This window comes from Rattus rattus, chromosome 1 (genome assembly GCF_011064425.1).
Source record: "Rattus rattus isolate New Zealand chromosome 1, Rrattus_CSIRO_v1, whole genome shotgun sequence".
In the NCBI taxonomy this organism is placed as follows: Eukaryota; Metazoa; Chordata; class Mammalia; order Rodentia; family Muridae; genus Rattus; species Rattus rattus.
The window spans coordinates 121,894,514-121,912,537 of record NC_046154.1 but is presented as its reverse complement, the minus strand read 5'-3'; the positions used below and the strand labels follow the sequence as shown (position 1 = coordinate 121,912,537).

At 40.5% G+C, this 18,024-nt stretch overlaps 1 protein-coding gene across 1 annotated transcript; it reads right to left on the bottom strand.

Annotated features, from left to right (window-relative positions):
- Positions 1-1,835: 1,835 nt before the first annotated feature.
- Positions 1,836-11,345, bottom strand: LOC116901454 (protein FAM104A-like). The gene is made up of 3 exons (XM_032903431.1): positions 11,248-11,345; positions 11,010-11,109; positions 1,836-2,072 (listed from the first exon to the last, which is right to left on the bottom strand). The coding sequence occupies exons 1-3, from the start codon at positions 11,343-11,345 to the stop codon at positions 1,836-1,838; spliced, it is 435 nt and encodes a 144-aa protein (XP_032759322.1).
- Positions 11,346-18,024: the final 6,679 nt, after the last annotated feature.

Below are 18,024 nucleotides of genomic sequence, written 5' to 3'. Positions count from 1 at the left end.
GGAGGTCTAGTCTAAGCTACAGGCCACACTGAGCCCTGGACCCACAGGAAAAGTGAAAGGGGAGGCTTGTGGAATAACTAGACAAGGGTAAGGATGTATACAGCCAGGAAAAGCCAGACTGTAACAAGAGGTGAGAAGAGAAAAATTAAAGCTCATGATTATTCATGTCATTTTGTCTGTACTCCCTCATCTTTGAAATGGCCACCCCAGGCTTCTTCTGAGGGTTGGCACATGATGATACATGTCAAAGAGCTTAGCACAGGGCAGTATACATCAACAGTATCTCTGGCACAGCTGTCAACAGTGGGTTGAATGGTCTGAGGTACGGATCAGGGTACCACCAGATGAGCCTAAAATGGTACTCCTTGACCCTGATAGATGAAGCAAACCTTATGGAGAAAGGGTAAGGATTTGGGTACATTACCTGTAAAGCAGTGGCCAGGCTTGGAGGGGGAGCAGGCACCTGAGAGCATTCCAGTTCCTACCAGGCATACCTTCACTTGTGCTTGTATTTTGCACTATTCATCTCAAATAGGTTCTGGTCAATTTTTCTATAGATGTGTGTACTCAATTGTACTCAGCATCCCAGAGCTTGGAACAGGATAATGTCGTCAAATTCTTATTCTTATTGTACAGATCTTTTACTTGCTTGGTTAAAGTCACACCGAGGGTATTTTATATTATTTGGGACTATTATGAAGGGTGTCTTTGCTAATTTCTTTCTCCGCTTGTTTCTCTTTTGTGTAGAGGAAGGCTACAGATATATTTGAGTTAATTTTATACCCAGCCACTTTGCTGAAGTTGTTTATCACCTTTAGTAGTTCTCTGGTGGAACTGAGATTAAGACTGATCATACTTAAAAAGAGTGGTGGCTGGGCTGGAAAGATGGCTCAGCCATTAATGGCTAGGGGCTCACAAAAAATATAAGAGGAGTGGTGGCAAAGTCATGGCCCAGTTAGGGCAAGGGATACAACTACATCAACTGTAATAAAGAGTTTGTCACCAAATTATGGATGCATGTGTTCAGTTTCAGTATGTAACGTACCAACTTGTTGTCTCTGTGCTATTTTAACTTGTATCTTTCCACTATCAGGAAAGAACCAGTCTGATGTCATACTTACATTGATTGCTGAGAGACAAAGCACATATCTTTGAATCCAGTGATGGACAGTTAAAAGAGTTTACACAATATCTTTCTACAAATCCAGTGCTACAGAGGATAATAAATGGAAAAGCCCAACATAAGGAGACAAGTTACACACTAGAAAAAGCAAAAAGCTAATCGTCTTCTTTCTACATATCCAGCGCTACAAAAGAATAATAAATGGTAAAACCCAACATAAGTAGGCAAAGCTACACCCTAGAAAAGGCAAGAAACTAATTGTCTTGGCAACAAAATAAAGAGAAGAAAAGCACACAAACATAACCTCACATCCAAATATGAATTGCTTGTTCTTTTACATTTCAAGGAAACACACACAAACTTTTTCATGCCACTTAATTTTTCAAAATAAGGAAATCACATTTTAAAACTACATTTAACATGGACACCATAAATGAGCAACTTGAAAAACAACTGAATTGGACTTGTAATACATTCAGTCTCAGGAAAAGTCCTCATGCTGTTATTTTCACATGAATAAGGCATCAATTGTGACAGGAAACATATCAAATTGTGATGAATGACCCTTTCAAATTGCTATTGTAAAACAAAACATCAAAAGAATACAATGCCAATTGAACTTTAACTAAAAAATATAGACAAAGCCAAGAGTGCTTTGCATGAATGCCATTGGTTTTTAATATATTAACCAACAAGGAGAATGCCAAAGCCTTCAGCTCAGAGAATGTCTTCTCTTTTGGAGGCTATAAAAATGAGCCTCCTTCAAGATGTTGTTAATATGTGAGTAAGATTCTTGGTCTTGGCAGACTTCATACTCCTCCTTTTGGGACAACCCAGGGATACTGGAGTCTAATTTAGCAGTGCTCTGATTTACGTCATTTTCGGGCACTCTCTCATGGTTGGGATTATTGATGTTGGTTTGGTTCTTTCTATTTTCACTGCTTGTCGCCTGGAAGAAAGACAGAAGGAGGATGGCTATTATGATGCTATCATAATTTCCTGTGCAGCTTGAAGAATACTGGCATCACAGTCTACAAAAAACTTCACAGTCCATAATGTACAATCACATGGGCAGTACATTCCCTTCTGATAACAGCCCTGTTGGTGAAGAGGGGTTTAATATCATCCATCTGACAGAAGAGGAAATAGGTCTCCAGTGGGCCCAAAGACCAGTCCCTAGGATGTGTCAGAGAACAGGTTTGAACAGGGGCTTTCTTGCTCCAAATTCTTGCACATATGTGCTGGCCCAATTTATACCATGCATTTCAATAACCTGCATCGGGGAAGTTCCCATCCTCTGTGATCAAGCAGCAATCACTTGGGCAGAATGAGATAGGGATTGGGACCAAGCAAGTAAGATGGAATGCAATTCCAAGTGTGCATGTGGTAAATGAACAATGGGAAATATTCCATTCACACATATGGGCACACACGCTTACCTACAAATAATGGGATCTTTCCATACTTATCTATGAGAGCAGACAGATATGTTTCTCCTACAGCAATTCAAGACTCCTCTCACATCTTGAAATGTCTGATATTTTTTAATAAAAGTTGTAAGTGACATCAGCATTTTTGATGACAAACAACCATTGGTCTCCAATTTGTTGGCTTACTATAATGTGTTTCTTTGCTCTTAAAAGTGTCTTTTCTTGAAATAACTTCATTCTGTGATGTTGGCCATATTATGTGAGATCTCCAAACAGAGTCATATTCTGGAATTCTATTGAGTAGGAGTGTAAGTCAGTGCTAAAATGCTTTCCTAGCATGCTTGGGACCTTGGGTTCCATATCTTTAGGTACAGGAACAAACACTCACCCTTACATACACATCAACGTCTTTCATCAGAGGACTATCAAAGCAAGAGGATGTGATCACAAGGAATGCAATCTAATTAAAATATTGAAACAATATTAGTTTTTATGACTTCGATATTCATTGTTCCCAAAGGTAGCTTTAATAATGACTGAATCAAAGACATGACACCATTCTCAGGTCATGTTAATCTCCTCAGCTCAGTACATCACCTACAAGTATCAAATAACAGTATTCATGCAATGAGACTCATGCATTCCGAGACTGGCTATGAGAGACACTGAAGCCAAAGACCCTATGTGTGAGTCTGGGAAATGGGTATCAGTGGATTTAAGGGCTACCTACATGTATGAAAGTAGTTTCAGAAGAAAACTAGAGGATGAATATCCTTATAAGTCCTACAGCAAAATTCTACATGTAGCACTACATTTATTTATTTACTTACTTATTTTTACATGTAGCACTATTACCATATGTTTTACTTACAAATACTTAAAGACCATTTAAGATATCACATTGGAAAAAAACTACGTTGTATACATTCTGGGTTCCCTTATATATTTCCTGTTGGTTGTTTTTCATTTTTGGTTTTTTTGTTTTGTTTTTTATTTCTGGATTATTCTGATCAATATGGCCATGGGAGAAATCATCACAAATGACAGCATATTTGGTTTGCACTCTGTCTTTTGAAGATGGTGTGCTGGGCAGTTTGAACCAGATACTGAGCAGCACTCTTACAAAGCCAGGTGGATTAGGAAGATCAGAATGTCAAGGACATGCCCTTCTTTAGCAAGAGAGTCAGTTTAAATTCAATCATTTGAGACTATGCCTGTGACATCTTACAGGAAACCTCACAGTCCAGAAAGAAATTCTTCAGAATCATTGAGAAGAAAAGAATGGATGGCAAGCATCCAATATCTGATTGAAACATAACAATTGTAAGTCTGTTGTATACAGACATCACTATTAAAGCATTTTTCATCGATATTTCTACAACTTCAGCATCTTGAATAGAGATGATCACAATCACAAAATGGTTTTTATAAGAGAAGTTACTTGCAGGGCATGTGAGCACATACCTGTGCTTGCAGCATGTGGGAGGCTGAGATAAGAGGATCCAGAAGCCAGTCTGGATTACATACTGAGTTCCAGGCCCACCCCAGCTATGTATCAAGAAGCTGCCAATAGAAAGAGACAGAGAGGCAGATGTGCTTATGGCAGGTACACAAGCAGACAGAGAGACAGATAGACAGATTGAAAGACATACAAGAAGAAAAAAGAAGTGAGAGACAAAGACAGAAAGGAATAGTAAATTTAATTAATCTGCTTTTGGTCCAAACCAGTGCCCTGAGTAGACCTCTTGTCCTGGCTCTGCACCCATTCCCACAACTCCCAGAGGAAGACTGATGTCCTGGTGCTCTAACACACCCAGGATCAGAGGTGAAGAGGCCACAACAACTTCCCCAACACCCAGAGAAACTGGGAACCCCAGGATCCAGGGAAGCAGGAACCCCCACACAGCATATACACAATGGAGTACTACTCAGCTATTAAAAACAATAACTTCATGAAATCCTTAGGCAAATGGATGGAACTAGAAAATATCATCCTGAGTGAGGTAACCCAATCACAAAAGAACACACATATGCATTCACTGATAAGTGGACGTTAGCCCAAAAGCTTGGAATACACAAGATACAATTCACAGATCACATGAAGCTCAAGAAGAAGGAAGACCAAAATGTGAATGCTTCAGTCCTTCTTAGAAGGGGGAACAAAATTTGCACAGAAGGAAATATAGAGACAAAGTGTGGAGCAGAGACTGAAGGAAAGGCCATTCATAAACTGCCACACAATGGGGATTCATCCCACATGCAGTCAAACTCAATCACTATTGTGGATGTCAAGAGGTACATGCTGATAGGAGCCTGAGAGGCTCTATCAAAGCCTGTCAAATACAGAGGTGGATGCTCACAGCCAACCTTAGAACTGAGAAAGAGGTCCCCAATGGAGGAGTTAGAGAAACGACTGAAGTAGGTGTGGGAGTTTGCAACCCCATAGGCAGAACAATAATATCAACCAACCTAACCCCACAGACCTCCCAGGGACTAAACCACCAACCAAAGAGGACACCTGAAACAACACAGGGCTCCTGGCACACATGTGGCAGAGGATGGCCTTGTTGGGCATCAATAGGATGAGAGTCCCTTGGCCCTGTGAATGCTCGGTTCCACTGTGTAGGGTAATGCCAGGGCAGGGAGGAGATATGAAGTGGATGAGTGGGTGGGGGAGCACCCTCATGGAGGCAAGGGGTGGGGCATGGGATAAGGGGTTTCCAGATGTGAAACTGGGAGGGGGTAATTTTTCAAATGTAGATAAAGAAAATATCCATAAAGATTAAAAAATGATCAATCTAAAGCAAAGAACATTTACTAATTAAATTGGGTCTCCAGGCTCATTTCTTCTAACTAGGCCCATAAAGTTGTAGTTTTACTGATATAAAATATGCTCCCTGATTTCTCAGAAATGTCTGTATCACTCAAGTAGTTTGGAAATTTTGAAGTGTAGTTTGTACACGTCAGCAGGAATAATTGACTGAAAAAGTACCTTTATGTTGCCTTAGCTACTTTCTATTATTTTGAGTGCACCTTGATGGAGGGAGCTTATAGAAGAGCTTATTTGAGGCCTATATGTGCAGAGTATAGATACACACCATGACTACCATGGTGGGTAGTTAAACACCAAGACCACCATGGTGGGAAGTTACACTAACAATACTATGATGAATATTTGGCAGCAGAAAGGCAAGTATGGCACTTGAACAGGTACTGAGTGTTTAGAACTTGAGGCACAACCATGAGACAGACAGACAGAGAGAGAGAGAGAGAGAGAGAGAGAGAGACAGAGACAGAGACAGAGACAGAGACAGAGACAGAGACAGACAGAGAGAGACAGTGAGAGACAGAGAGACAGAGAGAGACAGAGAGACAGAGAGAGACAGAGAGAGCGCCCTAAATAGGAATGGTATGGCAAGGGCCTTTGAGACCTCAAAGCCCACCATCAATGATACATGTCCTCCAACAAGACCACACACCTCCTAATCCTTCCCAAACAGATTTAGTAACTGAGGATCAAGCACTTAAATCCATGAGCTATAGAGGTGATCCTTATTCAAACCTTGAGATGGGAAACCACTATTTCATTTTGCTGAAACCTTCACTTTGCATCTCATGGACAGCAAATGATTTATAGACAAAGAAAGATTCTTTCTGTAAGTCACTAAACAAACAATGCTGCTGCAATGCCAATGAAAATCTCTGTTGAGACTCAGTTCCCCCTCACCTCAACAGGAGGATTGGAGGAAAAAACTATGTGGTTGGAAACAAGACCTTGGGAAGAATGTTTAGTATGCTTCAAAGCAGTCTACAACTCCCCAGCATGGCAATTTTTTCTGGATTCAAAATCAATCTGAATTTAATCAACAGTCCTCCCAGTCATAAAGCCTAGACTCTGTAATGTTCTAAGAGAATGAAGTTCAGGGAGAATTCTTGAATTAAAGAAATGTTAAAATGCATGACCAACTGGTAATTTGTTTATCGCTTGATTGAAAAGTGTATGTATTCACTGCCTACAGTGCTCTTCATAACATGAAGATTTACACATTATTACACATGAGTTTCAGAATATAAAGACCTGAAATGCTTCCAGGCTGAACAAATCTTCATCAACAGAACTGTTTCTTAGCATGTCCTGACTGCTCTTAGAAATCTCTTCAGAATGCCTGCTCAAGTACAAAGCTTACACCTTAAAAGAAAAATTAGAAAAGGAAACAAAATAATGTATTGGCCATGCCCTCTTACAGACAAGGAAGCAGACTGTTGAATTACTACCACTGTGCAAAGAACTAAGTATGAATGACATTCTTATGTGAGATTCCGTGCATATGTAGGGTTCTCATCTAGGCTTTCTGAAGACCAGAAGGTGAAATTGGGCAAGAGCTTGAGCTCTAAGCAGTTTTTCATTGGAAACATTCAACCTCTGATACAAGTCTTATAACATCCTCTGTCTGAACTGGGTTAATGGAATTAAACAAACTAGCAAACAAAAGATGATTAGGTAGGCTTCACTTGTACAACACACGTGGACCTGTTCATTTTCAGTCAGCAACTCAGATTCTAATGTGAAATTGAATAAGAGGTTGCTTACCATATTTTGGCATGCTCCATGGACAAGACTTCTTAATATGGTTACAAGCTATTAGGCCATATTTGGCAAGCTCCATGTCCCCATATACACAAGTTCAATAACTGTATCTTCTAAGGTCATTTCAGAAGATACCCCTTTGCTTAGGGTTTCACAATACAACCAGAGACATGGTTTTGACTCATAGTCAAGACTCAGAGCCCATTGATGTCTCCCTCCAGAAGTTCTGTCTTCCAGATCGTATGAGGACATCTGTTGTGACAGAAATGACCCCATACTCATTTCATTTCTGTTGCTGTGATAAAATACCCTAAGCAAGAACAGCTCAGGGGAGGAAGTTTTAATTGGCTTACAGCTCCAGGTTTTCACCTTATTGTAGGAAACTCAAGGTAGAACATTGAAAGCATCTCACCTACACTCAAGGGTAGAAACAGAATCAGCACAGCGATCCTTGCTGGCTCCCTTTCTTGTTTCCTTATAGTTGCTTTTCTTTTTATCCTATGCATTCTGAATGCCTTGCACGGGGAGTGGCACCATCTGCAATGGGTTGTGTCTTTCTAAATGCACTCACAATCAAAATAACCCCCACAGACACGCCCCAACATGATTGAAATAATTTCTCACTAAGACTATTTGAAAGTCAATAAGTTGAACTGAGAAAAACTTGAAGTAAGGTCACCCTAAGGACAAACACCACATTGATTTCTCTCAAATATGGGACATTGATTCAAATGTTTTCTGTGATTATCATAAAGTCCCAGTAGAACCCAAAAAAGTAGAAAGAGGCCATTTGGCAGAGGAAATTTGCATGACATGGTAGAAAGAGCAGAACATGGTTAAATCCAAGTAGAGAGCAGAAATCCTGGTGTCATAAAGGTTAAGCAGTTTGTAGAGTGATGGGAAAGGTGGCCTTAAGGTAAGGGTCAACCAAAATGATGTATGCAGAAGGAAGCTGCATGAAAACCTATGGTCTTCTACCACAAGGAAAGAATATAGAAAGAAGGAGGCAAGGGAACACAGGTGCCAAGAAAGAATGTGAAGGAATACTGGAGGCTGAAGGTTTAAATTGGGTTGGGTGATGGTGGTACTTTACTTTATTCCCAGCACTCAGGAGGCAGAGGAAGCCTCATCTACAAAGAGTTCCAGGACAGCCAGTGCTACATAGAAAATCCCTGTCTGGGAAAAAAACCAGAACAAAAAGCTTAAGTAGGAATGGGAAAAGGAGGTTGAATTTGGCCATGTCAAGCAAAACTAAGGATGAATGAAAAAGCTTTACAAAACTGTTCTGATTGGGAAATGAAGTCATTCATACTATTTTTAAGAAATATGAACAGGTATACTGTATGTGGGTGAACAAACTTATACCTGGAAGGCACAACTCAATAAACAAAAATTTCAGCACCGGAAACAATTTAGCTCCCTCTGGTTGGAGCAGTGATATAAGGATACAGGCTATTGCCACTGGCATGGACACTGTAGCTGAGACACTACACAGTTTTGTTAGTGGGCCTAGGGAAATCAGTCTTGAACTCATCATAAAACACTCCCAGCTAACTAGTGTTCACAGTACCCAGAAGGTGTTATGATGGCTCTCATGAGAGAAAATGTCATGTCTTACCCATGGATGGACCCTGTATGCTATAATACTGTCCTGGCAGGCATGATGAGTACACTGGTGTACTACTGGCAATTCTGTTTCTGGGGCTAAGCAAGTGTTCTGCTGATTGGATCTGAGGGCTGTGCCACATGAGTAAGTGGATGGCTGGCATTGTAAAGATGGTCTATCCCTACTGTTACTGAGCCCATAGTTCCTGCATGGTGCTGGGGGATACTTACTGTTCTTCTGCTAAGTGATTGTGTTGTTAAACTGCCTTGTAAATATTTATGTTCACATCCATGGATCTATATTGCTCTCCCCCACACAGATCAGAGAAACTTTTAGTTGCAAGGAATAGTGGTCAATGCAGAAACACATAACTCTCCAAAGTTCTGACACTAAACAACTGTGAGTGCTCAACCACAGATGGGACATATCCATCCACCTGCTCCTGCCACAAGGCTCAGGAACACTGTTTACTAAGAGACAGGACAGATGTCAGAGCCAGATTACAGGTAGGAACACTGTGAAATGCTGTCCTCTGGTGATGGTATGGCTGATGCATGTCTCACAGTTGTGGTTGCCTGCACAAGACCTGAACAAGGCAGGTAAATGTCCCAGAAGGAGACTGGTGGCCAAATCTCTAGCTGAGGCACCATTGACAGCTGATGTTTCCTGGAGAGGAGTCACTTCTCTCTGTGTAATGGCCACTGGTCAGTGACCTGTGCCTCTGTGGGTGACCCCACAGTTCTGGGCACTTGAGTAGCACTAAGTGAACACAGTGCTTTAAATAGGAACATTCGTATATAATAAAAAGGACATGAAGGTTGGAAGGACAGGTGTTGGGAGGCAGCTGGTGTAGAGTTGCAAGGAGAGGTTGCAGGTAGATATTATCAAGGCATATGGTATCTACGCCTTGCAGGAAATTGCAAAAAATAAAAAATAGTATTAAAATGACACTCTTCTCTCAGGCTGTTCAACGTCCCATCAGGCTGATGGTTAAGCCCACCAGCAAGGCTACAAACCACCAACACCAAAAAGAAATAAAGCAGTTTACCAAACATTCCCTCAGACACCTGAACTTACCTTGTTGACTAACAAATGTCTATTGACCCAACATTTGGTGGAAATGAGCATGCACAGAAATCTAACTGAAGTATATGTGAGACCCTCAATTATTTCTCTCATTTGTCTTGTTGCTGTTTCTTCCTTGGAACTTGAGCACGAGGACATGTGATCAATAGCAGAGTAAGGGTGTGGTATCTGTACTAGTATAATCTACACCTTTGCCTTACACTCTCCATGGTCTGTTCTACTCAGGAATTGGGGGAAAATTTAGGAAGCCATTGTTCTTTATCAGCAATATAGACACACACAGACGTTTCCAAGTTTCTGTTTTGGACCACCATCTCTCATACCTTTCATCCAGGGAGTGCATTTATATGCAACTGTCTAAAGATGCTGACCTTGAAAAATAAGGCCAGTATTTGTACTTTGGTGACTGTATGCAACAGGACATTCTATTGCTCAAGAGCCCAAATTCATTGCTGAGTTAGGTCTAGCACCCAGATTCTAGATATATTTTATCCAAAACCTACCTGTGTTCATGTCCTAGAGGGAGGAATGGTACATGTTAATAAACCTTTTTTCTCTTTCTCAAGAAAGGTGAAAGTGAGCCATACTTACTCATTACCTGGTGAGACATGTCCAGAAAGGCTTTATAATGTTCCCTCCTCACTATGTTATTCTTCCATTCAAAGCCTGCTGTTATAACTACCCAATATTAGCTATTCACGTTAAGACTGCAAGAGTTGAAGTGCCAGCTCTTCAGCACAGCATCACTAAAGCTTTCCAAAATGCCTTCACACACCCCCAGTTTGCTTTCAGTTTTTTCCAGTGAGGAACAAGAAGGACATTGTAGCTAGCTACTATCATAGTGCTCTGTTCTTCAAGTTTATATCTGTCCTAACCATATCAGGTAGGGTGTGATTTTCTGCCCCATTTGTGCAGTGGAGAAATTTCTGTGACTCAGTCCCCCCTGATTGTGCTTAGGAAAGCCTCTTTATCAACCCTCTCTGTGTTCTACTGAACAGTCACACCATGCTTGAGACAACACTTAAAGCCCTGCTCTGGCTCAGAGCCACTGCAGCCCATGAGAAGGCTTTCATGAGGACATCTGGGAAGGTTCTCTTGTCATTGTGGGGATGGAAATGAATACAGCACTTGTGAGCAGTGAGTCAGAAGCATCAATTATATGGCCATAGTACCTACCTCCATAGCACGAGGATCCTGTAGGGCCTGGTCCTTCCTTGTTCTCTTAGAACGAGGGGGATGGTGGTTTTCATCCTCGTTGTCATCTGGTCCTCGTTTTCTGAAAAGTTTTCAAAGGGAGAGGGACATCTGCCATTCATTAACTGATCTTGATACTTACTTTGCAGCCCTGTGCCAATACTGAAATCTAAAGTCTTGTCTATGAAAGTACCAGTCAGTACTACTCTGATGGACTCACATTCTGCAGCAGGTGGCATTAGGCAGTGGAGGAAACATGTCAAACAGGAAGTCTATGTGTACCTCAAAGCCCAACTTCAATTTCCCCCAAATAAGCATCTCAATTTCAACCACTGCCTCAAATGAGAAACAAAGTTTTGGGTCAAATGTTAAAAGTCTACCTGACCAGGCCCATTATCTTAGTCTTCATCCACTCCAGTTTAATAGACTTCACGTGCTGCCATATGGCAGCTCTCAAGGTATGTGCAACTTCTAGAGTCTACTACTGCTTCTGCCCCCTTGGCCAGTGGCTAGAAACACTGAGCAGTTACTTCCTCTATACATTCAGACTACTCTTGTTGCTATAGCAACAATTGTTATGTCACTTGACTGCCAACATCACACTGTGGCTGACTACTTCCTTGAAACTATGTCTAAAAAGTGTTTTAATGCTTCATTTCAGTATACCTTTACTCCCATTCTGGTTTTCAGAAATAATTAGTTTGAGCTATTTTAGAATATTATTCTTAAATATTCTTTTCTTTTATTACATGGCTGTTCATACCAGCTATTTAATTAATGATAGTTACTAGTTCTTTTTAATCATATATTTCTTGGAGCTTAATTATTTTCAGTAGTCTTCAGTCTTGCTTTATTGTCTGAGAAAATGTTTCATGGTCAGATGTACCATTTATATCAAAATTTTTAAATTAAACTGTCTCGAAATAACATATATATATATATATATATATATATATGAGAATTTATACCTAAATAGGTGTTTACACACACTATTGGCTAGATTTATTGAGTGTGACATTCCCAATTTTTTCCTGACTTATCTCTTTACAGTGAACTAAATTAACTGAATCACAATAATAACAAAGCTTTTTTGCACTTATTTAATGCAAAGATTTAACAGAGAAATATTTCTAGATGTGAAAATTAGTAAAGTACTCCACCTTTAAATCATATAATGTCCTCATTGTACAAACATTATATGCATAAAATTATTCAGGACATTTGTTTCTTGTGTTATTTTGTTAAAGTTTATTCTGTGTGTCTTTTGCTATGTATTCATGTGAAGCAGACCCATTTCACATAGCTTTATCTACATGTATATATAAAAGATATTTGTAATTTGATAAATTCTTTCAACATAAGTTATTCTGTGAAGTGATCTTGTCTACAATTACCCATAACATACAGGATAGCCATGATATAATCAATAGAACCAAAGAAGCCAAATAAGCTGGCAGGCCCACGGGAAGATGGTTGAATATTTCTCCAAAGGGGAAACAAATTAGATATCAGAGGTCAATGGAAGGAAGAGGAAACAGAGTGGAAGAGGAAACAGTGTGGGGAGCAGGGTGGGGAGGGAGCAACAATATATAAGGAGAGCAAAGGAATGGGAAGGAAGGTGAGCAGGGGGTTGTGGCAGCAATCATTAGGATTTGCCAGAGACACCTGGGGTTTGTAAAGTCTCCAGGATCTGTGGGACTGACTCTGGCCTGAGATTTCTAGCAGTGGGAGATATGGATCTGGTGACCACTTCCATTGTGAATGGTTCTGCATTATTCAGTGGAGGATAGGACACTAACCCCTCAGAAAAACCTTCAACCATTTTTTCCTGCCTACAAGATGTACAGGGACAAAGAGAGAGCAGAGACAGAGGGAATGGCCAACCAATAACTGCCTCAAATCGAAATCCATCCCATGGGCAAGAGCCAATCCCTGACACTATTACTGATACTTGGTTATACTTGCAGACAGGAACCTAGCATAACTGTCCTCTGAGAGGCACCAAGAAACCAATGGAAAGAGATGCAAAGACTCACAATCAAACAGTAGATGGGGCTCGAGGAGTCTTATGGAGGAGTTGGCAGGTGTTTGAGGGACCCGAAGAGGACAGAGACTCCATAGGAGGAGCACCAGAGTCAACTAACCTGTACCTTTGGGAGCTCCCAGAGATTAAATCACCAAAGAGTGATCACAGGCTAGACCTAGGCCCCGTGCACATTTGTAGCAGATAAGCAGCTTAGTCTTCATGTGGGTCCCCCAATAACTGGAGCAGGAGCTGCTCCTGAGCCTGTTTCATGTCTGCCTGTGGGTTCTGTAACAGCCTTATCTGACCTCAGTGGGAAAGGATGTGCAGGGAGGGGAAGGTGTTGTGTTAGTGGTGGAGTGACACCCAGAGGAAGGTGGGATGGGACAGAAATTGCATGAGGGGGGTACTGGGAGAAGAGGAATTCCAGGTATTGGGTTGTAAAGTGAATAAATGAATTTTGAAAAGAGCATTGAATGAAAAAACTAATGTATTTTTCAATAGACTTCAAAAATTATTAACATATTTTTTCTCTGTGTGTCTTCATGTAGATACATATTATGGATTATATATGGTAGTCAGGATAGAACTAGTTGTAGAAAAACAACTTTTTTAACTTGTACCACATGGGATCTGTTTGAAATCAGATCATCTGGCTTGGTGCCAAGAGCTTTTAAAGAGTTTTACCTTTCAATAATTTCACACATGCATATAATTTGATTTGATAAAATCTACCATCAAATTTTCTTCTTCCTCCTTCCAACTTTCTCTCCCAACATCATGCATTTTTCCACATACCTCTGAATACATGTAAGGCTGGTTGTATGTGCATGGGTTTAAGAACATCTACTGGAGCATGGGTTTCCTCTCAGAAGCCAACTCCCTAAAGAAATTGAATTCTTCCCCAATAACCATTAATTGCTAATAGTTCCTCAGCTAGGGGTGTACATTCATGAACTGCTTCCCAGTCTGTCCTGAGATATTTCATGGTGTAATCTTGTGTAGGTGTTTTGCATGCAGTCACAGCTACTGCTGAGTTCATGTGGGCAACAGTTCTGCATTGTTCAGGAAATGAATTTTCACTACAAAGATCCCACCACCTCAGACTTTTATAAGATTTCCATCCCTTCTTCCCTATAATCCCTGAGACTTGGAAGTGACAAACTCATGATTTAGATATTCTATTTAGGGGAGAGAATTCAAAGCTTCTTTTTTTTCTTTTTGTTTTTATTGATTATGTTTTAATTATTTATTTACATTTCAAATGTTATCACCTTTCCCTGTTTCTAGGACATAAACCCACTATTCCATTCCCGTTATCCCATCGTCTATGAGGTTGTTCCCCCACTGAACCATCCACTCCTTCCCAACTCCCTGCCCTCACAGTACAGTAGAGGATCCAGTCTTGACAAGATCAAGGGCTTCTCCCCCCACTGATGCCCAACAAGGCCATCCTCTGTTACACACGAAGCTGAAGCCATGGGTCTGTTCATGTGTACTCTTTGGATGATGGTTTAGTCCCTGGGAGCTCTGGTTGGTTCGTGTTGCTCTTATGGGGTTGCAAGCCCATTCAGCTCCTTCAAACATTTCTCTAACTCCTCCACTGAGGGCCTTGTTCTCACAATCAATGAATGGCTGTGAGCATCTGCCTCTGTATTTGTCATGCTCTGGAAGAACCTCCCAGGAGACAGAGATATCAAGCACTTCTTGGCATCAGCAATATTGTCTGGGTTTGGTGGCATATATATGCTGGATTCCCAGGTGGGGCAGGTTCTGAATGACCATTCCTTCAGTCTCTGCCCCAAACTTTGTCTCCATATTTCCTCTTATGAATAATTGTGTTCCCCCTTCTAAGTAGGACTGAAGCATCCATGCTTTGGTCATCCATATTCTTGAGCTTCATGTGGTCTCTGGATTACATCTTTGGTAATCTGAGATTTTGGGCTAATATCCATTTACCAGTGAATACATACTATGTGTGATTTTGATTATGTGTGTGTGTTTGTGTGTGTGTGTGTGTGTGTGTGTGTGTGTGTATGCTTGTGTTACCTCATTCAGGATGTTATTATCTAGTTATATCCATTTTCCTATAAATATCATGAAGTCATTGTTTTTGATAGCTGAATAGTACTCCATTGTGTAAATGTACAACATTTTCTGTATCTATTCCTCTATTGAGGGGACATGGGTTGTTTCCAGTTTCTGGCTATTATAAATACTGATGCTATGAACATAGTGGAACTTGTGTTTTTATATGATGGAACACTTTTTGGGTATATACCCAGGAGAGGTATAGCTAGATCCTCAGGTAGTGTAATGTCCAATTTTTGAGGAACCTTTAGACTCATTTATACCGTGGTTGTACCAGTTTTCAATCCCACCAACAATGGAGGAGTGTTCTTCTTTCTCCACATGCTTGCCAGCATCTGTTGTCACATGAGTATTTTTTATCTTAGTCATTGTGACTGGTGTGAAGTGGAATCTCCGGGTTGTTTTGATTTGCATTTCCCTCATACTAAGAATATTGAACATTTCTTTAGGTGCTTCTCAGCCATTTGATATTCCTCAGTTGAGAATTCTGTTTTGCTCTGTATGCCATTTTTAAATAGGTTATTTGATTCTCTGGAGTCTAGTTTCTCAAGTTCTTTGTATATATTAGATATTAGCCCTATATCAGATGTAGTATTGTTAAAGATCTTTTCCCAATCTGTTTATTATCATTTTATCCTATTGACAGTGTCATTTACCTTACAGAAGCTTTGTAATTTTACAAGGTCCCATTTGTCAATTCTTGACCTTAGAACATAAGCCATTGGTGTTCTGTTCAGGAAATTTTCCCAAGTGCCCATGTGTTCAAGGATCTTCCCCACTTTTCTGTCTAATAGTTTGAGTATATATGGTTTTATGTGGAGGTCCTTGATCCACTTGGACTTGAGCTTTGTACAGGGTGATAAGAATGGATCAATTTTCATTCTTCTACATGCTGACCTCCAGTTGAACCAGTACCATTTGTTAAAAATGCTATCTTTTTCCACTGAATGGTTTTAGCTCCTTTGTCAAAGATCAAGTGACCATAGGTATGTGCATTCATTTCTGTGTCTTCAATTCTTTTCCACTGATCTACCTTCCTGTCTCTGTACCAATACCATACAGTTTTTATGACTATTTCTCTGCAATACTGCTTGAGGTTAAGGATGGTGATTCTCCCAGAAGTTGTTTTATTGTTGAGGATAGTTTTAGCTGTCCTGGGTTTTTTGTTATTCCAAATGAATTTGCAAATTGCTCTTTCTAGCTCTATGAAGAATTGAGTTAGAATTCTGATGGGGATTACATTAAATCTGTATATTGCCTTTAGCAAGTGGGCCATTTTTATAATATTAATCCTGCCAATGCATAAGCATGAAGATGCTTCCATCTTCTGAGATCTTCAATTTCTTCCTTCAGAAACTTGAAGTTTTTGTCATACAGATTTTTCACTTACTAGGTTAGAATCACATCGAGGTATTTTATATCTTTGTGGCTATTATGAAGGGTGTTGTTTCCCTCATTTCTTTTTCAGCCTGTTTATCCTTTGAGTAGAGGAAAGCTTCTGATTTGTTTGAGTTAATTCTATACGCAGCCACTTTACTGAAGATGTTTATGAGGTTTAGGTGTTCTCTGGTGGAACTTTTGGGGTCACTTAAGTATACTATCATATCATCTGCAAATAATGATATTTTGACTTTTTCCTTTGTAATTTGAATCCTGTTGACCTCTATTTGATGTCTGATTGCTCTGGTTAGGACATCAAGTAATATATTGAATAGGTAGGGAGAGAGTGGGCAGCCTTGCCTAGTCCCTGAAACTTCAAGTTTTTCTCCATTTAGTTTGATGCAGGCTACTGGTTTGCTGTAAATTCCTTTTACTATGTTTAGGTATGAGCCTTTGTAGGGCAGTCGGCTGTGAACAGTACCCTGATTCTTGGTAGAGATAGGTCAAACCCCTAAAAGGGACAGCAGGCACATTTCCAGTCTCCCAGGAGATCAAGACCTCACCAGTTGCAGCTCCCACAGATCCCTGTAGAGAGGTTTGAGACAAGGCAGTCATGTAGGGCAATGCCCCAAGCCTCTCCTCTACAGGTGAGGATGTGGCCACAGGTTACATAGGTTCAAACAGATCAGTCATAGAAACAGGACCACAAACCTGAATATGTAGATAAGGTCTGCCCAAGCTCTCAAGCCAAACCAATTGGAAATACCTGCTGTCAGACATTGACCCATCCAAATCATCATTTAAGAATTACGTTCAGGATTAACAGTGTGCAGGAAATATTCCATCCTCTGAGATCTTCAGTCATAAGAGCTGTAACACGGCCACTTGAGAAAGAGATCTGCTCTCCGGAAATCCCCGCCACAAGCTCCCCTGCACCCTTTGCCAACTACTCAGTTTCCTGCTGTCTCAGCCTGGCTCAAGCAACTGAAGCAGCAGTGGCAGAAAGGAGCAAAACCAGCAGTGGAGATGGCAGGAGCAATCCCCACTCCCTTCCTAAGTTCGCTCCCCCTCACCCAAAACCAAGCACCTAGCCAGGACACAGATCGCCATGGAGAGCCCCAGGTGCCAGAGCCCCTTGAATTACTGACCTTTCCAAGACTTTTAACATGAAGGGGTGTTGAATTTTGTCAAATGCTTTCTCAGAATCAAATGAGATGATCATGTGGATTTTTCTTCAAGTGTGTTTATATAGTGGATTACCTTGATGGTTTCTGTATATAGAAACATCCCTGCATCCCTGGGATGAAGCCTACTTGATCATGATGGATGATCATTTTGATGTGTTCTTAGTTCAGTTTGTGATACTTTTACTGAACATTTTTGCATCGATATTTATAAAGGAAATTGATCTTACGTTCCCTTTCTTTGTTGGGTCTTTGTGTGGTTTAGGTATAAGCATAATTGCAGCTTCAAAGAATGAATTGGGTAGTGTTCCTTCTGTTT